The sequence below is a fragment of the Ambystoma mexicanum genome, chromosome 12 (assembly GCF_040938575.1).
Source record: "Ambystoma mexicanum isolate Mex_15411 chromosome 12, UKY_AmexF1_1, whole genome shotgun sequence".
NCBI lineage: Eukaryota > Metazoa > Chordata > Amphibia > Caudata > Ambystomatidae > Ambystoma > Ambystoma mexicanum.
The window spans coordinates 468,727,298-468,752,441 of record NC_090936.1 but is presented as its reverse complement, the minus strand read 5'-3'; the positions used below and the strand labels follow the sequence as shown (position 1 = coordinate 468,752,441).

General features: G+C 48.1%; 1 protein-coding gene across 1 annotated transcript in view; it reads left to right on the top strand.

The window, feature by feature from the left end:
* The window catches only part of TRIM24 (tripartite motif containing 24), a 1,617,419-nt gene that overhangs the window by 1,298,978 nt on the left and 293,297 nt on the right, over window positions 1-25,144 (top strand). Inside the window, exon 16 of the mRNA XM_069628744.1 lies at window positions 14,473-14,547. Within this exon, the coding sequence (XP_069484845.1) occupies window positions 14,473-14,547 (75 nt within the window). The remainder of the gene's footprint in view (window positions 1-14,472; window positions 14,548-25,144) is intronic.

Sequence of the window (25,144 nt, the reverse complement as noted above, 5' to 3'; positions counted from 1 at the left end):
TTCCCAACTCAAGGTGTCGTGGTGGAAGATCCCTGTTATAAAGGCCTTCATGGAGGGAATAAAGAGAATACAGCCCCCGATAGCTGACCCAGCTCCCGGATGGGACCTTAACGTGGTACTTACCAGACTCATGGGCTCACCTTTCGAACCCATGCACAAAGCATCTCTTAAAGACCTCACTCTTAAGACTGCTTTTTTAATAGCTATCACCTCCATCAGGAGGGTAAGTGAACTACAGGCTCTTTCTGTTCTAGACCCCTTCGTTCCAGTTCACAGAGAGAAGGTGGTTCTACGCACGCACCCAAGGTTTGCTCCGAAGTTCATATCGAAATTCCACGTAAACCAGTCTATAGAACTGCCAACGTTCTTTCAAAATCCTTCCAACTTGGGAGAAAAAACTCTGCACACACTAGATGTGCGCAGAGCGGTCATGTTCTACGTGGAAAGAACCAGACCACTGAGGAAGACTAATCAGTTCTTCGTCTCGGTGGCAGCAGGAAGAGAAGGAGATGCAGTTTCAAAGTCCACTATTTCTAGATGGATTGTTTAATGCATCACTCTCTGCTATACTCTTGCTAAGAGAGAACTGCCCTTTAAGCCTAGAGCACACTCTATTCGAGGCACGGGGGCGTCCATAGCATTCATTGCAAATGTTCCCCTTGAGTCCATCTGCAAAGCGGCTAACTGGAGTTCTGTGCACACCTTTACAAAACACTACTGTCTAGATGCACACTCGAGATCTGACTCCCAGGTGGGTCAGGCAGTACTAAGACATCTTTTCTCTACTGTTCCTTCTCATAACCCACCGCCAACTCTGGGTACTGCTCGCTAGTCTATGCACAGCATGTGATTCTAAGCAGATTAACAAGCATCAGAAGACAATGCATTACTTACCGTAAAAGCATTTCTGATGATTGTATCTGCTTAGATTCACATGCGCCCACCCTTCCTCCCCGCTCGGATGGAAGGAACATTGAATTCCTTTTATATCTCTCTTTTCTGTACTCACTCACGTCTAGAAGGCTCCCTCAGGGCAGAAAAATACAAACAGAGGGACCGCGACGCGTGAGGGATTGTGGGTACAACACACGTCACTATAGGGATAGTATTTCAGACACGCCCGGTCGACGTCCCTTTTCGACTACGAAAAACAAAATGCAATACTCCGCAGTGACCACTGGATGTCGGACCTATGCACAGCATGTGAATCTAAGCAGATACAATCATCAGAAATGCTTTTACGGTAAGTAATGCATTGTCATACGATTTGGCTGTGGCACAATTGTTCGCGGCTGAATTTATTGTTGTCAATGAAGCCCCAAAGGCAATTTTGCTGTGGACAAATATAAATCCCGCCACCCCCACCAGAACACTCCCTACACCCACCCCCTACTTACCTTTTTTCATGTCCGCTTTGTTTTTGACCCTGCCGCGTCGGATCCCTCCCTCCTATGCGGGTCGTAACTGACGCTGCAGTGTCGTCTTTTTATTTAAATGTTTTTTTCCCGTCCCCCGCCTCCAAATACGTATGCGGCGGACACCCCTGCAACCCCCAAAGGCCATTGCAACCCCTGCTACCCATGTTTGGTAGTGATTACCCAAACTGATCGTTTACAAACGATCGAATGGTACTGGCCGAATTCGGCCATATTTACCATAAGATCGTGTGTAAACTATCAATTCGGGTACTACATTTTAAAAGACATTGGGATTCATGAAGGAAAGAAGTATTGGAAGACCAGGAGAAGTGAATTGTTCCCCTTGTCATTTGGGTCTGAGCCCGGCCGAGGGAGATCCAGGGGTGAAAAGTCATCACCCAATGTTCAGTGAGAAAAGCAACTTTTTAAGTTGATTTTGTTGAATACGACTTGTGAGGGGTCTACGCCTGGAAGAGGTGGACCCCCGGGGTGAAACCATCACCCAAATTAGAAGTAGGACAGAACGTTGTGTTTGTTGAAAACCTCAGGCCCTCGAAGGCAATAGACTTTTGTTAAGAGACTTAACCATCGAAGAACCTGATAGCTGGAACAGAACTGTCGGCTCGTGCTGTGAAAGCTTGAGTCTTTGCTGTGCTCAGGAGATGCGCCTTTTCCCGTGCTCAAAACGTGGGTAAGGAAGACCCCTGGCAATCACATCCTCACTTATTATTTGTGAACACCTCTTTCTTGAAAACATTATCCCACACTTCTTTTTCATAATTAGGGTAAGGATTGGCAATAGGTTTTCCTTAGTATAGGCCCTTTTATTTTGACACAACGCTACAAGGACTGCCTTATTGTTCATTTGATGGTCGCAGCTGGCTCCTACCTTAGATTTAGGTTGGGCGTTTTCCACCCTTTACAGTTTAATAAACACCTTTGAACTGTGATCACTTGTCTCTTTACTGTTGCCACCATGAGTTCCTTACACAACCCATTGCTTGTTCCCATCTCCTCTCGGGTGCGTTACCAGAGCCCTAAACTGCACAGCATTGTAATAACTGCACATGTCTGGAAGACCCACTCCACCCCCCTCCTTGGGTCGTACGAGGGCAGAGAAAGCCAGCATCGGTCTCTGCCCTTACCATAAGAACCGATGAATTCTGTGCTACAACTCCATGAAGTGTTCACCTGGCATTGCTATGGGGAGCGTCAGATAGAAGTAAAGGACTTTGGGGAGTGTTAGGCAGAAACCTGTGCAGTTCCCTCTGGGACCACTGCAAAAGATTTATGACTACAGGTGTTTGGCAGTAAACCCACTTGGTAGCAGTCTGTACCACACAGATTCACTTGGTAGCTGTGGCTGAGCAGTCAGACTTCCCTCAAGAAGAGTTAGGCAGTATACAGAGTATTCACAATAGGTCAAAAGAACACAGTAGAACAAGCAAACACTGACCAGAGCTTGGTGTAAAAGAGATATAATTATTTATTTAAAACCACATCTAATAAAACACACAGGCACTAATATTAAGCAGTTCAAAAACACGGTCACTAAAAGATAGACACTCTCGTAAAAGAATATTAGACAAGTCTTAAGTAAAGCCCCACTTATTTTCAGACAGCGGTGAGCGCTTAACGCAGATGGCACTCTAATAATTCGGTTTAAAAGGGAGAGAAAGGCAGAGTATAAATTGAAACCGATCCCAACACTTTCACAAGAACACAGCAAGAGAGGAAGGCAGAGTCAAACTGTGAAGTTAGAGTTCAGAAAGCCGGATCCACTTTAAGAGGATCAGAACAAAATGTGTCCAAGGTCACACGGTCGAAAAGTGCACAAAAGTCTCGAATAGGTTCAGAAAGAGTTGGACCAAAAGGAAGGGACCAGTTAGATGGTCAAGGCGGCCAGTCCAGTCCAGAAGGTTAAGGGATTATTACCTTGTAGCAATCTTTAGAAAGGGAGGCCTGGCGGACACGGTACCTTAAAGTGGTGAGAATACTCCAGCGGGGGCAGTTGTTCCTGGCAGCGGATGCAAGTCGGTGCTTCGTCCGGGGGAAGAGAGGATCTCGTCGGGGAGGAAGACAGGAGTCCGTTGCACTGCCAGGGAAGAAACCAGCCGCGGAGTTCTCAGTTAAAAGGAGCAGTCCTTTTATTCGTGGTCCAGTGGTAAGTGGCAATCCAGTTGCCGCAGTGCTTGGCACGGGCAATTCGACCACAAGATGTCCTGGGATGCGAGGAAAAGAAGGTAAACTGGTTGTGCCCACCAGTCAGGGGAAGAAGACTCTCCAGCCGGGAGATCTTCTCTGTCGTCGGGAAGTGGTGAGTCGGTTCCGCAGGGCTCCACCGGTGATGTCGTCGTAGCAGGTCGGCTCAGCTTCTCCCTCGTCGGATTCTCAGGTCCTGTGGCGACTTCTGAAGTTCCAGTCCCCAAAGCCCTGCTTTTATGCAGCACACCCCCATTCACTCAGCCTAGCTGTCAATCAAACATGCTAAGTGGTGAGCCGGCCGGCTCACCACTTGGGCCAATCACACAAGAGTGCGACTTGAGTTACCAAGGTAACTCAGTCCAGGGTGTCTAAACCCCCTCCCACAACCCCTGTGGTACCCAGACAGAGTGGCACCACTTTTGGAGGCTTCTGTGGAGAAGCCCGCCAAAAGTGGAACAAAGGGCTCGACTTGAGTTGGAGTCACAGAAGAGAACACAAACGCCATTTTAGAATCGAGTCCTGGCAAAAAATACCAACCGGCAAATTAATATTAAATAAATAAACCGGTGGTATGTTCGTGGTTATGAGAATTAAATAATTAAAGTTGGTAGCCTCGAACAATGGGAAAATCCCATAGGGATATATTCGCGGTCGAATATAAAAAAGTAGTATCCACTGCCACCAGCCAAAACTCGATCAGGGGGACGGAGACGTGCCCCTTCGACTAACAGACCCCGGGGCAATCGAATTGCCCCGGCCAGTACGTCCACAATATGATGGTTCGTACTGGTTTCTGTTCATAATTTGGGACTAGTAAAGCCAATGGTGACTTTACATGCCCTGGGAGACAGTAGTCAGTCCCAGGGTATGAAGTCTATGTTGGGATGTCACTATGACACCCCTGTGTCACTGCACAGAGGGTGCTGTGTAACACACATAGTAAAAACACATGAGACCCCATAGCCCATAAAACACATTAACAGTCAAAGGAACACCATAAATCATGTCCAAGAGAGGGAGAAAAAGAGTCTCACTCTTGGCAGGAGAAAAAAACAAACTCCAGAAATCCAGCAAAGCTGCTGGGGGACTCACTAGGTTAGGAAATTCAGCCTAAACAGAGAATTCTCCCTAACAGGGAGTAGCGCCATTTTGACTGCATTGAGACGCCCCAGCCAGAACATGGTCAGCCCCGACCACCTATCTAGTTCAGCAAAGAGGCCATTTTAGGAGTGTCGGATTTGCTTCGTAGAGATCCTTGGTGTCCTCCTTGACCTGTATTCCCAAGTATTTAATCGCCACTCGCTCAATCGGGATCCTCAACTCTTCCAGTCCCACCTTGAATTCTCCCTCTACCCTGCAGTATGGAAAGAACACTGATGTATCCATATTGACTTTGAGCTCAGCCCACCATCCGTACTCCCGAATCACCTGTAGAGCCCTCTCAATGGAGGAGGCAGGATTAGCCAGATAACAGACCCATGTCATCGGCGTACATCTCAAGTTTGTGTTCAGCCCTGCCTATTTTGACTCTGTCTATGTTCACTTCTTTCCTGATCATGTTATCCAAGGGTTCAATCGAAAGGGCGCCATGTAGGGGCAAAAGCGGGTAGCCCTGTCTAGTTCCCCTGCCAAGGCAGAAGTTCCTGGAGGTATTTCCATTCACCACTACACTCTCTCAGGTTCATATATAGATCACCTGCACCCCCCTCAGAAACGTCTCCCATAATGTCTGCTTTCTGAGCACTGCAAAAATGAATCCCCACTCCACCCGATCGAATGCCTTCTCGGAGTCAAGACTGAGCAGCACATGGCCCCCTCCCTCCATATGGGAATGCTCCATGGAGTTTTGCACATTACATCCCCTCACTGCCTACCCGTCACAAAACCGACCTGGTATATCAAACGGTGTAATATTCCTTCCAGCTGTGTGGCTAAAGCTCTGGTGTATATTTTTCATCTGTATTTAGGAGGGACATTGGCCGATATGACTTAAAACTACTAGGGTTTCTACCATCCTTCGGATCACTGAGATCAAGGCCTTGTCGAATGAGGCCGGGGTTACACCTGATTGCAGTATGTGGTTTAACAACTTGACTAGGTGGGGGATCCAGCACCTCTGCAAACCTTTTGTAAAAGCCCACTGTGTAGCCATCGTCCCCTGGGGCTCTACCATTGGGCAGTCTGTTGATGGCACCCAGCACTTCATCTGCTGTAAAGGGAGACTCATGGGATGCAATTTCCTCATCGCGTAGCTGCACTACCTTCACATGCCAGATATACTGCAATGCCCTCCGGGGTTGCAACCCACGGTCCCGTCGTCGCTTGGATGCCCCCAACCCACCTTTTAGCTTTCTGTGCCCTCAGCCTAGCTGCCAACAAAGTGTCAGCTTTGTCTCCCTTTTCCTAAAACTTTGTTTTAGAAATTTCAATTTTCGGATGGTGTCTCCGACACCTAGTGCTTTCAACTCTGCCCTCTTCTGCTGTAGAGCCTCTAGGTTGTCATCCCCATAGTCCCCCACCTCGTGCGGGCTCCGCTCCATTTCACCAATTTCCGTGCAGAGCAAGTCTAACATTACCCTGTGTTCACGCTTCTCCATATGGCTTTGCCTGCTTCCCACACCGTATTTGTCCCACCTCACTTTATCATTCACCTGGAAATATTCCTTCACTGCTTTAGTTAGTTGTTTGGTAAAACCAGGTCTCGCCACATTAAGTCATTTCATATCCACCGAGTGTCCCCTTTATTCATCCCACCTATGTCCAGTTCCATGCTAACCATATCGTGGTCAGACCAAACTATTGGGTGGATCTCACAACTTCGTACTTGCGCTATATGACCCCTGTCCAACAACAGGTAATTTTTCATGAAGGATGTGTGTGCTAACAAGTAAAACGTATAGCCCTTTTGGCTGGGTTGCAACACCCTTCATACATCGGCCAAACCTCGGTCTTCCAGAGCCCTCCCGAACGTGCCCGCTCCCACATGCATCAACAGCCTGCACCTCTCCTTTTCAGAGTCTGTTGAGATGCCTTTCTGCCCAAAGTCCCCACCAGCTATGATTAAACCCTGCCGCCTGGTCATTATTCTGTCCATGTCTTCCAGATCGAATTCCTTCTGACCCTGATTGGGGGCTGTATACTGACACAAACATCGCCAAAGCCCCTTCCAACATTCCCTGTAATAAAAGCAAACTCCTCCCCCCCGCCCCCATCAGAGCCCCTTTCTCAGAATGTGTTAGCCAGAGGCGCCTATGTAACAGTATACCTACTCCACCTTTTTGGAGCGCACCGGAGGCCCAATATGCGTGGATACCCTTTGACTATCAGCCATTGTGTTAATGGGTGGCAGACCCATCTTTACACCAGCGTAAAGCCTGATAGATCCTCGAAAAGCTTTACTTTGGAGCCCTTGTACTCAATTTCCCGTACCTGTTTCGCTTTCACCAGCATCTCTGTTTTTTCTTTGTAATGGAAGAATTTCACCATGATGGTGCATGGGCCACCTCCAAATGCTCTTCTGCCTCTGTGGGCATGCTCGATCTTCACAGTTTTGCCTCTCTCGGATTGGTAAAAAAAGGTTTACAATGTCCTGCACCACCTTCTCTACTTGGATGGGTGTCTCCCTGTCCCTTTCCACCAGACCATAATCAGATGGTTGTTCCTGCGCTCCCTGTTTTCAAGCTTGAGGGCCACTTCTAGGTGCTTCAAATCCATCATCCCGGCATCCAATTTCATCTCCAACAAGTATGCGTTCTTTTGGTTATGCTCCAGGCCCTCCACCTTCCCCTCGATCGTCTCAACTTTGCCTCGCTGTTCCCAGATGGATGCCTGGATGTCACTGCAAAGGGCTCTTGTCTGCCACTATACCCGCTTTGTCCTCCCTCATCTTGGCCCCCTCAATGATGTGCTAAACGGCAGGTACACTCGCCATTTGTCTTCCACTTGTCCCCAATATTTTTGGTGGAACCCTATTCCACCTTCCCCTTCTCTCCAAGACGTCATCCCATACTGCTCCCAAGCCTTTTTCCACTTTATCGCTGTTTTCAAATGGGGTGGTTTCCAACCTGTTGAGTCTCGGACTTTTGCTTGATGCAGTGCCTGCCCCTCTCTACAAATGCCTCCTCTCTCTGTGGGCCCTGGACAACGCACTATCCACCAGGTTTAACCAGCCCGTCGTTCCAACCCTGTCTTTGTGGGTCCAGTCTGTCCTAGACGCTTAACTATATGGGGCTTCAGGGCACTCTCGCCCTTCCAGTCCGGAGGGTGCTCACCTAAATTGTTGCCTCAAGGTATGTTCTGCCATGCACCCCTGTGCCAGGTTCCTCCATTGTCCCTCGCTGGCCCTCAGGGAAATCCCTGTGGTCTTTCCTTTGTACTTTGCTTGGAGCAGCTGTGGGCCACGTCGGATGCGTTGCTGGCCCTCTGTCTTAGTTCTGGGGGGCAGGGGGCTGCTTCTTCACTGCCCGCTCAAGAAGAGCTTTGCCGTACTGCAGCACAAATTTAGGATGGGAGGTTATCACCTGCCCACCGAAGCACAGCACCCCTGCCTGAGTTGCTCTGGCCAGAGCGCCTGGCACCCGTGGGCTGTGCCAAATCCTCCACAATCTGCCCTCTCTCACCTTGGTCTTCCCAGCAAATGCTGTGCTCCCACCAGGCTGACAGCACTCCTGTGTGCCACTCAGGCACTCAGGCTCATCAATCTCCCATTGCCTTCTCAGCAGGGCTGCTGTCTCCCCATCCGTCATGCGCAGCCCTTGGTCCCTTGCTGCCTCAGACCGCTGCGGCTTCCTCCTCACTTGGCTGACACAGCGCCAGGCCCCTGCTGTCTCTTTTCGGTGCCAACGTTGCACTCAGCGTTTGCTGGAATGCGGCACTTTGAGCACTGTGTGGCAGATCTGTGGGTTTCTGTTATGCAGAACTGGGGCCCATACCCCCTGTACCAGAGTTCAGCAAGCCGCTGTACCCAGTTAGTCGCATCGGGCTGCGATTAACGCTCCTTCTCACCTCATATACTCCAACGGGTGTCTGAGCAGAATTTCAGGCGGCCATTACCATCTGCTCCCCCTGGTGGTCCTTGGGATAAGCATTTAGCTATGTCTCCATCCCTGAAGGGGTTACGCACCAATCTAACTTGAGCAATATTGTGGCTTTTCACAAGGAGGTATCTGGCAACAGGTTATTTTTGGTTGCATGCCCTAATAGTGGGTTTATGTTCAATCCACATTTCACGTACAGCCCTGGTGGTTTAACCCACTTAAAGAAGACTACATGGACACTTGATAGTTAAGATTACTTTGGAGGTATTGCAAGTAGCGTAATCCTTCATTTTGATCTTGATCCTGTGTATGGATATTGTGTAGAGTTGCTTTTGATTACATTATTGCAGTTGCTCAGTTCTGTCGGGGTAATTTCCCGGGGGTCGGCAGGGCCGTCCGCGGACCTCCGGGGTTGGGCAGGCTCCAACTACTCACGCGTCCCAAAGGAGTATGAGGCACACACAAGAGCAAAGAGTTACTGCTGTTTATTGCACAAAACAGATGGGGACAGGTTCTTGGATCACAGGTACCCAGGAAAACGTCTCATTCGTGGTGGGCTCGCAGGCCCTTTTTCTAGCCGGGTGACGCAACTACGTGCATCACCTGGGAAAACTAACCCCCAAACCTAACGCTATCTCGGGTTGGGTCTCCGAGTGGTAGGGTCAGTATAGTCCCATATAGAAGAAAAGGTTATTGGTAGAGAAGGGGTCAGGTGGTACGCTTGGGTCGTCCCGAATAGTTGCTACATGAGAATTGTTACAAGGGGAAAATTAGTGATTGGCTAAACTATAGTGGCGTCAGTGGTTAGCACCTCGTATTCTGATTGGTTCACCCGTGAGCCCCCAAGCCTGGGACCATCGCTGTTCCCAGCTCGCGGTGTACCTGGTGCTGGCAACAATATATGACTATGTGTCAGTGGCGGACAATGGACAGGTCTGACTACTGGCTATTGGGTGTCCCTTTCCCATCGTTGTCAGTGTCCAACTGGTCACATCATTGTTGCAGTCTGTGTCCCAGACGTGAGACCCCAGAGCATCTCTGGTCCTTGGGGCTTGGCATCGTATCAGGTCGGCCTGGTCACGTGTTGGGAGACCGTGGCTGGAGCAGAATTACAGGTATTTGATTTGTATTTCGGCTCTGAGGAGCGTTTAGCAGTAGCAGGTGTAACCTTGGCTCGGTGAGCGCGGCGTGTAAATTGCCACTTCATGGCCTTGGCTGTGGGGGTCTCGTCAGGGTTCGTTCTGCATGATCAGCAGCTTCGTCTGAGCTGCTCCGGCCTGGGGACTGTGCTTTGCGGCCTACTTTGGCCTAGCTCATGGGTGGCAGTATACAGTTCATAATACGGGGGTCACGAGGGGCGAGGTGGGTTCTTATGCATTAGTCCATATACAGGGCTACATCTTCATGGTTCTAGTAGCGAGGAAGTGTCTGCAAGCAGATACACAAGCTCTTCTGGCGTCTTGCGTTTCTGCGGTGCTGCAGTTGGCCTATGTGAAAAATAAAAATGATGCATGTGTGAGTGGTCCTCTTCGTCATAGCACTGAGTATGTTCTTCGTGTGGATTGGTGTGTCTGATCCATGTGCTAGGCGGCACGTTTGTTCTTGTTCGCTGGCTATGTCGTCATGGCATCTCTAACGATGGCGATATTTGTGGGTGATGTCTAATCGAGTTGGTCCATATGGTCGGTGTCAGCTCCACCCGAGGTCCCAGCCCGAGGTTGGGATGACACGCAGCTTGTCTGGGTGTGCGGGGCGTGGCCGCGGTGGATCTTGACGTCCGTGGGGGGGTCAGTGAGCGAGTCGAACACCTCCCACGGTGGTGCTTAGGTCGTGACGTCATAGGCCATGGTCTGGGCGAGAATCGGGGGAAGTTAAGTTCAAACAGGGAAAAATAACAGTGTTCTTTTAAGAATCTTTGTGTATTAGCCAATGGGTGTTCAGCTTTAATCAATCAATACATTAAATCAAAGGTGGCTTCAGAAAGTCATGATAGTTGGGGGTCAAAGTGTAACAATTTCCAGTGCTGCTTAATAATCTTAGTTATTTGGGTACTCTGATTAGAGTACAATGTAATATGTAACAATAGAATGTTTCTAACCCTCATCTATCCAGGCACAGGTTCTTAGTCACTGACTGTAACGAAATGACGACTCCACTGCAGGGGTGTAATAGTACAGTGGTACCAAAATCAAAGAATGTCCAGCGCAAGGTTCTATAAATAGGAACTTCAATAAAAACTAACAATGCATATATTTAATAAAACACTACTGGTCCACCCTTGTAAGGGAAAACGGAGAAACCAGACTTTAAAGTAAATGGTACCCTTGAGTTGGAAGACAATGGTACTCGAGCACAAAAAGAGGGGCTTAAGTCACTAGCGTCTTTTAAGTTGGGACATTTGCACTTCAAATACCTTATGCTTTTGTCTTTGGGGCTCAGCAGAGTGGAGCCAGGCTTTCATTGTTGAACCAGGAGTTTGTATGGTGTCAAGTTGAGGAGTGTCTGCTTGTGGCTGAGGAAGTGTCTGATAGGTTATATTGGTCAGCGACACTGGAAATCTCGGCGCTCTCAGGTGTGAAGAAGCAGGAATTCGGAAACTGGCCATAGGCAAGAGTGCTTGACTGGCTCAACACAGCAGTGGGGTACTACAGCAGCAACGGTTTACAGTTGAAAGAAGCTTGTCACCAGACGGCAGTGACGAGTTGGGGATGGTAGAAGACTTGTCAAGTCTTGGATGCAGAGATGGTAGAGCTTTTCCGCCAAGCGAAACTCTTAGGTGATTGAGTGTTGATGTCAGAGAGGACTCATGCGTTTCCCATTCTGCTGCTTGGGTGCCCGTCGACGGTGCTCAAACCAGCCTCGAAATGGTTCGGAGATGTAGGGAGAGCCAGCCGTTGCTTGTTTAGTTCTATGGTTGTTGGGGGATCCAGTCCGGGGTCTCGAAGGAGCAAGGTGTGGCCTTTCATCGTCCCTTCCCATCTACCAAGGTTTTAAAGGCTACTCGCAAGGTTCTGTCATCTCCATTGAGCATGGTCCTGGTTACCAGCTTCTGTTGCAGTAATCCTGGTCCAGCCAGCTGCTCATCACATGTAAGCCCTGGGGGTGGTTATGGACAACAGCTTGCTTCATGCTTGAAAGTCATTCTTTGCCTCCGTGACACAGGACATTGGAATAGCCTGCATCCCCAACAGATTTCCATGTGAATCCTTCTTGGCTTGAAATCCAAAGATGAATCAATTACAGTAAGGGTCGCCTCCCCATCCTCTTACATAAACAAAATGCTACAGTGCACTGGTCCAGAGCAAGCTTCTTTTTAAGCGTCCAGTCTCGGCTGCTGTAACAATTGCCGTTTGCCTTCTGATGTCATGCCAAGAGTGCTTTGTCTGGCGTATGTGGTATGGGGCAGAACGTTTAGGGCACCCTATCAGAATCCAAGATGGTGGCACGCCTATGTGGACTAAACTCTTCCTCCGCTCCCTTCCTCTGTCTGCCTACTTCAAAAGAACTTCAGCAATGAGCACTGAGATGTGATGGGTCTCTTGTCATGTCAGCACTGTATTTGAATCACTGGTTTCATTGGACTTCCCAGGGAGCGTTCCAGTTTCATGCGGAAAGGTTTCAACATTCCGCAGGGGATTCAGAGAGAATTTTGCTGGGCAGTGTTCCACATGGTTGCCTGTACAGCCAGGTCAGACAGCTAATAAGTAACCATCCCTGTCATGAGTCGCTTCACCGAGCTGACACTAATGACATCCAAATTCTTGTGGCTTTAGAATTGTGTGATCCCAGTAACCACCATGTCCTAACCACACGTGGTTTACTTTTAGATATTAACGTGCCACCAGGCTGCTAGGTTACACAATTATAAGAATTTGAACCAGAGGTGCAAACGATAAAGACCCCTCTGCCTGTTGGAACTTTGTGTTTCAACAGCTGTCAGGAATGCATGTGACATTTGAAGAACAATTACCTGCATCATTTTTATTTTGATAGGCTATCCCACCTTCACCAGATGACATTTTGCCACACCCTATCTGCACTCGTGGGTTTGACAAGGGCAGGATCACCTAATCACAGTTGGGGGTGGGAGGGGCACAGAACCTGTAGGGCAGGGGTCGGCAGCCTTTGTGTCTCCAGATATTTTGGACTAAAACCACAACAGTCCTAGCCAACTGTCAATGGCGAGGTCTCATGGGAAATGAAGTCCAAAATATCTGGAGAGCCACAGGTTCCGGACCCCTGCACCGCCATAGGGGAGACCTTCTCTCCCACTTGGGGTGCAACTTTATAATGAAAGCACTTGGAACTCCAGGCAGACGCAGTAAAATGTGTATGAGGGATTGGAGGCACTCAAGGAAAGAGAATCTATTCTGTTTCTGTACCACAAAGATGCACGGGTCCTATCCTGGTGAAGTTTATTTTCATGGTGGATTCAATTGTGCACAGGAAAAGTTGATATCTTAATTGAATTATATTAGTCGAAAAATTGTGCCTGTGTTCGTCTATGGTCTAGATAGTCAATTGAGGATTGATTGGATGACTATTGCTAGACTCTAAGGTTTCATATTAAGATACTGAAGGTACCCCTGCACAAACAGAGCAGAGATAGCTTTAAATTCTCCAAGGGTGCAAATAATGAAAAGGCAGCTTGTGTTTGCAAGAGTGCTTTATGCTCAGGCGGATCATTCTGGGGCACAGTGCATACATATCACTCTGGAATTTCTCCATGGAATGTAGGAATTTCATAAAAATGTTGGATGTGTCTTTGGAATCTTTAAAGGGAATAGGATTTTTTAGGAAGCTGCTCTTCCAAAAATTAGAATGGTGGGATAGAGAGGGTGATTACCTGCATCTGATAAGCAGGCGTTCATTTTTTGATCTCGCTGAAATGTGTCCTACTTTTAAAACATTGCAAGAGTATTGCAAAAGGAGTCCCAAGTAAGGAGGTGGCCAGGCACTTGATGCGTTTTAGATAAAATGTATTAACCACCTTGAATAGATTGGGCACAAGAGATAAGATTGCTAGAGCACAGAGAATTTGAGGATTTGTAAAAACCGGGGGTGTATAGAGACCCTTCGATGTTTGTAAATGGAATGTGAAAGATTGGCTCCTCTGAGACAGCTGCATTTTGAGTGGCTTCTTAGAAATTTTAGAGTAATGACCGGAGAGATTTTCTGGCAATGATTACTTTATTGTTCGCAAATTACAGCAGTGATTGCCCGTTTTAAATTTTGGAAGTCCCTAGAATCTTATTTGCTAGTGGTGCAGGGTCATAAGGTTTAATGTATGTTCTTCCTTCCCTTCGTTGGGGCATAACGTTTAATTGTGTATAATTAACTGATTTTATTGAACAATAATTCTATATGAACTGGATTTTTATGTAATGTATATGCTTTTTTTCTCTTCCTATGTAAAACCACAATCGCTTAATTAAAAAATAAAAATATTTTGCCTTCAAGGTGCATGGAAAATATGATAAAATTGGCACACCATAGCATGAACATACAAGCTGGGCCCTTTCCATTGGTTTCTGCCTTCAAATACTTTTCTGGATAAATGTCCTATTTTTGCGTGTGCATTTTGTTTTACACGACAGGACATGATTTAGCATGTAATGACCCAGAACTCATTTGCTGATTAAGGGGCTGCAGTTCTGCAAAATGTGTTTTGTTAATCAGTAGTTGTTTTGTAAGTTCTATTGAAAGATCACAGCTTCATTGGTAGAGATATACATTTGGGATTTAAGGAGATGATTCAGTTGCATATGTTTATTTTGTCTGTGTAGTTACTGTCAATTTATTTTCTTAAACAGAAGTGTGAGAGATTGCTGCTTTATCTTTTCTGTCATGAGATGAGCCTAGCCTTCCAAGACCCTGTCCCACTAACGGTAGGTGCAATGCTAAAATATTAAATTTACCTTGAAATTGTGGTTTGTGTTTCATATTTTCAGCATATCTCTGATTCTGTGTATAATCCTGCCAGTGGTTGGACTTGCATTTTTTAAACTTTCGCTACCATGGTCTCAACTCTCGCTCAGCTGTCAAACACTCCTCTGACATCTGCCGCCTCCTGGAGGAACTGGTCCTTGATCTCCTCGGTCTCACTGAGACATGGTCCACGGGCAGCTCTGTCACAAGCTTTGACACTCTCCTCCCTGATGGCTACAAGATCCTTTCCGCTCCCAGGTCCAACCGACCCGCAGGGGGTGCAGCCCTGATCTTCCCCGAGTGGATTCCTTCCTCTGTCATTCCTACGCAGGCCTACTCCTCTTTTGAATGCCTGGTCTGCAGGCTCTCTCTCACCCCTAGCCATTGCCTTAATGTGGCTACTATCTATCGGCCACCTGGTGAGATCTCCTTCCTCTCTGGGTTGGCTGACCTCTCCTCTTCACTCCTGGCCTCGACCACTCAAGAACTCCTCCTTGGAGACTTCAACATCCACCTGGATGCCTCTTGTCCTCCCTCTGGACTCTTTCGCAACCTCTGCAACTCTCTCTCCCTGACTATTCTCCCCTATGGCCCGACTCTCTCCGCAGGGCATACTCTGGATGTGTTGACCTCCTCAGGCCTTCCTCTTTCTGTACCTCTCACCACTCCTCTCTCCTGGAGTGATCACGTTCTCCTTTCCTCCCATTTCACCCTCTCTACCCACCAGGCCAAGCCACCTCCATCGCTGCCACCCACCTTCTTTGTCATCCGACCCATGAAGCACGTGTCAGTCAAGACTTTTGCCGCCACTTTCTCACCCACCTCTCCCCCGTTGGCTCTCACCCTGACACAGCCCTTTCCATGCTCCACTCTTCTATATCTGATAATCTTGATATTCTTGCCCCTGTCATGAGAATCTGCATGAAGCTTAAAGCCAAGTGCAACTCCTGGTACGACTCGGACCTTGTCACCCTTAAACGCAAGTGCAAGGTGGCTGAGAGGATATGGCACGCTTCATGTACATCCTCTGACAAACTGGCCTGCCGCCTGCTTCAAAGGCAATACCGGCTCTCTGTCCTCACCAAGAAGAGAGCTCATATCCAAGCCTACGTCTCTGCGGCATCTTACAACTCGGCTGAACTGTTTAAAATCAGCAAGGAACTGGCCATTCCTGCCGCAGTATCTACCTCTCCCTTCTCAGGCCTTCTGCACGGCACTGGCTTCTCACTTCATCTCTAAAACTCAGGACAACCTGTCCTCTAAGCTCTCCCCCTCTACTCCCTGCTCTTCATCTGGCCCTTCTGCAGCCACTTTTCCTCCCTTCTTCTCTGCCTTTCCCCTGTTCCCCGCTGACGAGGTGTCTAGACAAGTCAGATCAATGAAAGTCTCATCCACACAGGTTCACCCCTGCTCCTCCAAAACCATTAAGGACCATATAGACTCCCTGGCTCTTGCCCTGGCCGACTTCTGTGACCACTCCTTCGCCACTGGAGTCTTCCCATCCCCCCTGAAGCACTCCCTTGAGCACCCTCTTCTTAAGAAACCCTCTGCCGACCCCTCCTGCCCGGCTAACTATCACCCAATCTCCATCACTCCCTTCCTGGGCAAACTCCTAGAAAAGCTGGCCATCTCCCAGCTCAATCTCCAAACTGAATCTGTTGGCTGCCTTCATGACCATCAGTCTGGCTTCAGAGCGACCAGAAGCACGGAAACTGCTCTCCTGAACATCCGTGAAGACCTGCTCTCCAACCTTGATTCTAACACCCCCTGTGTCCTAATCTTGCTTGATCTTTCTTCCGCCTTTGACACGGTCAACCATGCCATCCTGCTCAAATGTCTCCGTGATAACCTGCGTATCTCCGGTCAGGCCTTGGCATAGCTTACTTCTTTCCTCTCTGACCAACCCTTCCAGGTCCAACTTGGGTCCTTCCTCTCGGCAATCTTTTTCTCTACCGGTGGTGTCTCCCAGGGGTCTAACCTCTCTCCCTGGTTGTTCAACCAATACCTGGCACTTCTTGACCACTGCATTGCTGCTTTATGCCCCAACATTCAGTGCTATGCAGATGACACTCAGCTCATTTTCAGGATACCCTCAACCACCTCTTCTCCGTCTCTCATCACTGACTGTCTGCCATCCAGGAGTGGTGTGCCACCAATGACCTCTGCCTTAATGCCAGTAAGACTGAGATTCTCCTCGTAAGCACCCCCACTCCCTCCTTTCCTGCCACTCTCTGGCCAGCCTCTCTTGACCCTCTTCCTGCTCCCACCTGCGAGGCCAAAAACCTCGGGGTCATCTTTAACTCCACACTCTCCTTCTCTCCTCACATCTCTGACGTCTCTAAGAAGTCACACTACCAGCTGCACCTCCTCAGTGGTATTCTTCCTTTCCTCTCCTTCCCCCAGAAGATCACTGTCTCCAGAGCTCTAGTTCTCTCTAGGCTGGACTATTGCAACAGCCTCTTTCGAATAGATTGTGTCCTCCCACGTATTCCTCATCTTAAGATATTCATATCTCGCCAGCTTCAATGCTTCGGAAAAACATTTTCTCGGCAGAGGGCGCTGTGCACGAGGTCGTGGCGTTGATGTCCCTTTACGGGATCCGGACCGTGTTGACATCACCATCAGTATAAGTAGCTTGTGCCACGCCCGTTGGCTTCAGTTTCTTTTTTCCGATTGCTTCGCTCTCGAGTTAACGGCGCGCTTTGAGATTTTCTTTGAGAAAATGTCGTCTTATTCTACCCCTTCTACTCCCAAGAGGGGGTTCAAAATATGTGTGGACTGTGGATCTAAAAAGTCGATTACAGACCCTCACCGCATTTGTCTTTGGTGCCTTGGTTCGGACCAACGAACCAGCGACTGTGGCTCCTGTCAGTCGATGGCAAAGAAGGCTCTTCGTTAGAGAAAAGGTAAACTGTGGGGGCGGGAAGCTTCCAAGGCCTCTTCAAAGGCCTTGTCAAAAAAACATAGAAAGTCGGGTGAATCGAAGGATTCGGATCGGCGTAAACATTCGAAGAGGTCTCGATCACGTAGTAGATCGAGACGTTCATCTTCTTCAAAGAAGATGAAGAGGAGACATAGATCTCCCTCCTCTTTCTCTGATACGTCTACACAAGGAAATGGGATGAATTTAGAAAGCAGATGATGAAGGTCTTTGACAATGTGGCCTCGACCCCCTCCAAGAAACCTCGAAAGAGTCTGACCCCGGTCGCTCCGTTGGACGACGCAGGAGATTCAGAAACTACTGTGATAAGATCCAGTAGTAAGAGTGAAGCTCGAAAATCTCGACCCGACGTCAAATCGTCGAAGGTTCTTCGAGAATCGAGTGATTCCCTGACACCGACGAAGAAACATAAGTCGTCGAAGCCCTTGACGATTTCGCCGACGGCTTCGACATGGAAGCCGAAGGAGTTTTTGACACCTTGTTCGAAGACGTCATCGATGCCTTCGAAGACTCCTTCGATTCCTTTGAGGCAAATTCAGACTTTTTTAAGTCTGTCTTCTATCTTTGAAGAGGAGAATGCCTCAGAAGAAGAAGTTTCTCCTTTTGTGGTACAATTTGGTGCCAGAGGATTTAATCAATCCAGAATCGAAAATGAGAGACCTGTGTGACACCCTTCACTCTGCTACTGTCATTGATAAGTCACCAGAGCTAGAATTTACAAAACTTGACCCTGCAGAACATGCAGATTCAGGGTACAGGAGTCTGATGAATAGGGTTGTTGAATACATGGGCTGGGGTAGATCCTCACCCACATTTCATCAGGATGATATGACTGATATCCTGGACCAGGTCCCCCTGAAGGACCCTGTTCTCCCCTTCCATAAGGCACTTCAGAGGACTGTGGAAAACACTGGGAGGCTCCTGAGACTGCTTCTGCAGTTAATAGTAATTTTCCTAAGTACAACAGAGCTTCTAGTAGTGACCCTGATTACTTAAAGAGGCATCCCATGCCTGACTCTGGTTATTCAGGCAGCAACTTCGTCAAGGCAAACAACCTATCCATCTATCCCCCGGGATAGAGAGGATAAGAAGGTGGATGCTTGGGCCCGTAAGGGCTTTACCTCTGGTAGCATGGCTCTCAAGTCAGCAAATGTCACCGGTACCCTGGCCAGGTTCACCTATACCCTGTGGGACTGCATCATGGGGGCGGCTGATGATATTCCGGAAGGCGAGGAAAGGGAAGGCTTCCTGAATATTATAAAAGATGGCAAGGAGGCAATGGGTGAATGTCTCCAATCTGGACTGGATACTGCTGATAGCATCAGCAGATCCATGGCTGCAAGCACAGTGCTACGCAGATTTGTATGGTTGAGGAAGTCGGGGTTTGCACCTGATGTGCATGTCAGGCTACTCAACATGCCTTTTGATGGCTTGAGGCTGTTTGGCAGTAAAGCTGATGAAAGCTTAGAAAAACTGCAGACCTCCAAAGCCGTGGCTAAATCTCTTAGCGCCTCTATGCGACAGCCTCAGAAACCTTATTTGGGCTCATCTTCCAGCAAAGGTCGTTCTTTTCGATACTACTTCTCTTTTGGTAGAGGAAGAGGACAGGCCATACAAAGAGGTAAAAGAAATGTCCCTCGTGGTGGACGAGGAAAAGGTGCAAAACCTGCCTCAGGAACGGCATCTTTGCCCTCAGCCGCTCCTGCAGCCGCCTCCAAGTCACTCTGAGGCCTTATCACACAAGACCCCGGTGGGAGGCAGAATCTCACAGCATCTGAAAGAATGGCGGGGCATTACTTCAGATGCTTGGGCACTGGAGACAGTAGCTCAAGGTTACTGCCTTCCCTTCCTAAAAAGGCCTCAGGAGCCAATGCTGTCAAAATTCCAGATCCGCTCCTTGTGCAGGAAATTTTAACCCTGCTAGAGAAATGTGTAATAGAACATGTACCTGTAGCGGAGAGGAACAAGGGTTGGTATTCCCCATACTTTCTCATCCCAAACAAGGACGGAGGATTGAGACCCATCTTGGACTTAAGAAACTTGAACAAGTTCCTCAGGAAGGACAAGTTCAAGGTGGGTAACCCTTTCTCAGATCCTTCAGGCTCTCCAACTCTAAGACTGGTTGGTATCATTGGACCTTCAGGATGCTTACTTTCATGTGCCAATCCATCTCAAGCACAGAAAGTACCTGAGGTTCGCGGTTGGCGGTTCTCACTATTAGTTTCGAATTCTGCCATTCGGACTGACCTCTGCCTGAAGGTTTTCACCAAACTGATGCCGGTTGTGGCAGCGAGTCTCAGGAGAGGGGGGGATTCACGTCTACGCCTACCTTGGATTGGTTGATCAGAGCGCATTCTCCTGAACAAGCTCAGGAACATCTGTCAATCACCTGTCACTCCCTTCACAAACTGGGCTTCTCCCTCAACAAACTGGGCTTCTCCCTCAACAAACTGGGCTTCTCCCTCAATTTCAAGCAGTCCCACATGATACCATCCCAAAAGCTCCAGTTTATCGGAGCAATCCTGGATACTTCCTCAGGCAAAGCCTCGCCTCCCGAGGTGAGAGCTCTCCCCATTCTGCAGATGGTAACAAAGTTCCAAAATGCCCAACATCTTCTGGCCTTAAATTTTCTGAGGTTGCTCGGTCTCATGGCATCCTGCATCTTTTTTATGCCAGAGGCCCGATTGAGGATGAGATCCATTCAATGCGCTCTCAGGACTCAGTGGTCCCAATTCTCGGGGAATATGTCGGATCTTCTGCAAGTTCCAAGCACAGTTGCTCAAGACCTTCTTTGGTGGGCTTGCAACGACAACATTCTCAATGGAGAATCTTTTTGGCAACCATGGCTAGAGATAACTGTAGTGACGGATGCCTCACTCACGCGGTGGGGAGCCCACACCAACGATCTCACTATAAGCGGTCGTTTGTCTCCATCGGAGTCCAAACTACACATAAACCTGTTGGAGCTGAGGGCAATCAGACTAGTGCTGAAGGCCTTCCTGCCCTCTGTACAGGGAAAGAATTTCTTGATAATGACAGACAACACGGTGGCCATGTACTACCTCAACAAGAGCGGAGTAGTAGGGTCCCTACCACTGTGCATAGAGGCAATGCAGCTCTGGTTCTGGGCAATACGAGAAAGAATCTCTCTATCGGCAGTTCACCTAGCCGGAGAGCAGAACACGGCGGCAGACGCTCTGAGCAGGCAGAACACAGTGCCCCACGAGTGGGAACTAGCTCAGGAAGTCCTTCGATAGATCTTCACCCTTTGGGGAACCCCTCAAGTAGATCTGTTCGCGACCAGGATCAATCGGAAGAGCGAAAAGTACTGCTAAAGGGAATTTCCTCTGAGAGGAGCTCTAGGAGACGCATTCGTGGTGGACTGGGAGTTTCCACTTCTGTACGCGTTTCCGCTAGTTTCCGTGATTCCTCACGTAATCAGGAGGTTGGGAAAGATAGGTGAACCATGGTCCTAATTGCCCCTGATTGGGCCAGGAGTACGTGGTACCCGGACCTTCTGGACATGTCAGTCTGCCCTCCAATACGTCTTCTGCAAAGAGGATATTCTCTCGCAAGAGGAAGGGTCGGGTTCTCCATCCAGAGGTCAAGACACTCAACCTTCACGCATGGTTTCTCAGAGGTTGCAATACAAAGATTGGGATCTTCCGGATGACGTAATGGAGATTTTGCTTTCGGCCAGAAGACCAGCAACTAAATCCCTGTACCGGTGTTGTTGGAATAAATTCAGTATCTGGTGCAGGGATATGGATGTGGACCCTTTTCAATGTGGCACCCCAATGGTGCTTTCTTTCCTATTGCATCTAGACAATCTGGGGCTCCAGATCAGAACAATTAAAGGATATCTGGCTGCGCTGTCCATTTTCAAGCGCTCCTCGGAAGAGGTTTCCTACTTCAAAATTCCATTAATCATTCAATTCCTGAAAGGACTCACTAATGTGTACCCTCCAGTCCCTTTTCATGTCCCGACTTGGGATTTAAATCTTGTACTTAAGTTTCTAACTTGTATACATTTTGAGACTCTGCATTCCTGTCCGTTGAGGCTTCTAACATTAAAAACTGTCCTCCTTGTGGCCTTAACATCAGCCTGCAGGTTTAGTGAGTTGCAGGCTCTCTCATGCAAACCTCCATACACTAATTTTCACAAAGACAAAGTGGTACTTAAGGTTAAACCTTCTTTCTTACCAAAAGTAGTTTCTGACTTTCACTTGTCACAAAAAATCATACTACTAACGTTCTACCCTCCTCATTTGGGCGAAGAAGAGGAGAGGTTTCATAGACTGGAACCAAAAAGGGCTCTCAGTTTTTATATATCAAGAATGTCAAAATTGCATCAGGATGACCAACTTTTTGTGGCTTATACTGGCCATAAATTGGGATTAGCAGTGACAAAACAGCTGTGGCTCTGAAGAGGGGAGTCACTGCAGCGGATATTTGTTCAGCTGCAACATGGGCATCAATGCATACCTTCATCAAGCATTACTGCTTGGATGCTTCTTGAAGGTGTGCACTAGCACCCCAACCGGCCCATAATGCTGGAGGTTGCCCAATAGCACTTTAGGATGAGTAGCAGCACCCGTGAGATGGATGGGGATGCAGATTAATACTCTTGCATTGAATCAATAATGACAACTCAATAGTTTGGCAAAGGTAGTCCGTTTAATGACGAGTACAAAAAACGGGGAGTTCCTGAACATCAGCAATCGCTCGATCTTCCTTCTCGCTTCAAAACTCCAACGAACTTCATAAAAAACACATATTATACTGAAAACTTGTCATTACTGACGTGTAATGCTTAAAATGTTGTATGCAATTCTATTGGTTATAGGAAACTAACTTTAATATAGGTACTATATCTGTATATGGCAACAAAGTGAGGGGATTGGATAAACAATGTCTGGTGGGGCATCTGAGCCCTTCCTTCAAAATGGCTGCCGTAGATGTCACTAAAAGTATGACATCTCGTTGGCTTTATTAACTATAGGCCCTATATTACTTGGTTCACTATGATTGGGTTGGTATCAACCCCACTCCTACTTTTCCACCAGCCTAGCATGTGCAGAATAGCCAGTCAGGTACAGGGAGCTCGTCCGCTCCCCCAGTTTCCCTCCAATTATTGCAACAATCAATCATCACTTCAGTGGTCATGTGTCAATTATTTCTATGTATCTTGGCCTTGAGACTGCTCTTGGTCTGGAAAAGTGAAGGCGCCTGGGCATGGCACAATTCCATGTGTAGGTGTGAAAGTTTCATGCTGTCTACTGGCTCGGTCACGTGATTCCGACACCGTGAAAGTCATCTTATTCTCCATGTAATTCGTGCATTTGATTTAATTTTGTCAGCCATCTGCCTCCTGAGGTTTATCTTGACCTTTCAGAATAGGATACTCTGTTCTTCTCTTCATTAAATGTATCTACTATTGGCCTACTTCAGCTGGTACGTTCTTGGCATGACTTGTCTTTGTTTGAGTTTCTGTCTGTCCTTAATTCTCGATTTTCCTGCTGCAAAGCTCTCCTTGTGAGACCTTAAGTAACTTTTGGTCAGTTCTGCTCTTGTGCATAGTGGAAGTATACTTATATAAAGTTCTTTTCTTGAGGTAGATATGTATAGGTGGCGCTTGACGCTCTCTATTTTACTATTAAGCTTTAGCAAGCCTCACAATGTTCTTAGCTTCTTGCGGTTCCTTGCATATGTACACGTGTAAGCTGGCTGAATATCTGCATCACGCTCATGTCATAAGCATCTAAAATTTGACATTGTTATTTCGCTTTAAACTCAGGATGTCGCCTATCCATGGTGTTTCGTCTCTTTTCATCATTCATAGGTTGTCACATCTTTTATGTGCGAGTCAGTCCGGGTTCTTGTGGCGTCACCATTCGTCGTCTTTTAGGACTTTCTTGGCTTCTTCCGGTATTGCATTTTGACAATCATCATTCTGTCTCACTTGTTGATATGGTTTTCTCAATGGGTACCTTACTGTCTAAGGTGCCGGTACTTCTATGATATGATATGGTATTTATAACGCGCCTATACACAAGTGCTTCAAGGTGCGACGAGGCAGGGGGGGGGGGAACAAGGGGAGACATACAACGATCCTACTAGGCCAGGTGTCATTCAGATTGCGCAAGTGCAAGGGAGGAGGGTAAAGGGAGAAGTGCAGGGGGAAAGGGAGAGGGGAAAGTGCAGTACAGGGTAATAGCATACAGGAAAGTAACAAGGGCCAGCTAGTGGCAGTGCAAGTAAGTGAAGATAAGTCCCGGGAAGGAGGGGCTGTAGGGATACAGACAGTCCCGTAGTGCAGGGGAGAGTGGCTGGGCCAAGGACCGAGAAGGTGAGTGGCCCAGCTGCAGATTCAGTGCAGTTTAGTAACTTTAGCAAGGGAGAGGGGGAGAGAAAGCGGAGGCGAAGAGGAAGGTTTTGAGGTGCTTCCGGAACCAGAGATTTTTTCTCCTCAATTTTCGGGGGGCAGGAAGGCTGTTCCAGAGGGAGGCCCCTGCAGCGGAGAGAGATCTGCCACCAACTTGTTGTTTGGAAAAGCGGCTGACCATGAGGGAGTTGGAGGCGGATGAGCGAAGAGCTCGAGAAGGAAGATATTTAGGGAGAGGGAGTTGAAGGTATTTTGGCCCAAGGCCCCGGCAGGCCTTGTGGACAACGCAGAGGGTTTTGAACTTGATCCTCGCAGCCACTGGGAGCCAGTGTATTGATTTCAGTCCTGGAGAGATACTGTCCATGGGCTTGAGGCCAAGGACAAGTCTCGCAGTTCTGTTCTGGATGAGTTGCAAAGGGCGGAGAGTAGAGGCAGGAAGATTTAGATAGAGGCTGTTACAGTAGTCCAGCTTCGAGAGAACTAGGGCTCTAGAGACAGTGAGCTTCTGGGGGAAGGAGAGGAAGGGAAGGATACCTCGGAGGGAGTGTAGCTGGTAGTGTGACTTCTTAGAGACGTCAGATATGTGAGGAGAGAAGGAGAGTGTGGAATCAAAGATGACCGCAAGGTTTTTTGCCTTGCAGGTAGGAGCAGGAAGAGGGCCAATAGGTGCTGTCAGTCTGATAGGTACTGGGCAGAGCCCTGTTGCTGCTCTCTGCTGGTTTATTTGCTCATCATACGTCACATATTTGGGCGTGAACCTTCCTGGCACCTCAAAATGGGCGGTGGGGGTGCGAATCGTGTTTGGGACCTCCTCCACAAAGGTTTATTTGCCAAGGCGGTACTCCCAGTCCGTCATCACAAAAATAATTGGTACTTCCACCTCCAAAATTACCACTGCTATGGGAGTCTATCTCTATCATAAGATGAGGAATACATGGGAGGACACAATCCATTAGAAGAACAAGTTGCTTTCCAACTGTAACGTTCTTTCGACTGGATGTTCCTCCCACGTATTCCTCATCGCCCCTCCCATCCTACCCTGCAGTACAGTTTACGTTAGTTACGCTTCTCTCTCACAAAGAGTTTTTCAGTCATGAGGCATGCCTGGGTGTTCCGCGAATATTTCCTTTAAAAAACAGAACTGAAGCCAATGGGCACGGCACAAGCTACTTATACTGATGGTGATATTGACATGGCACAGCGCCCTCTGCCTAGAAAAATGTTTTCCGAA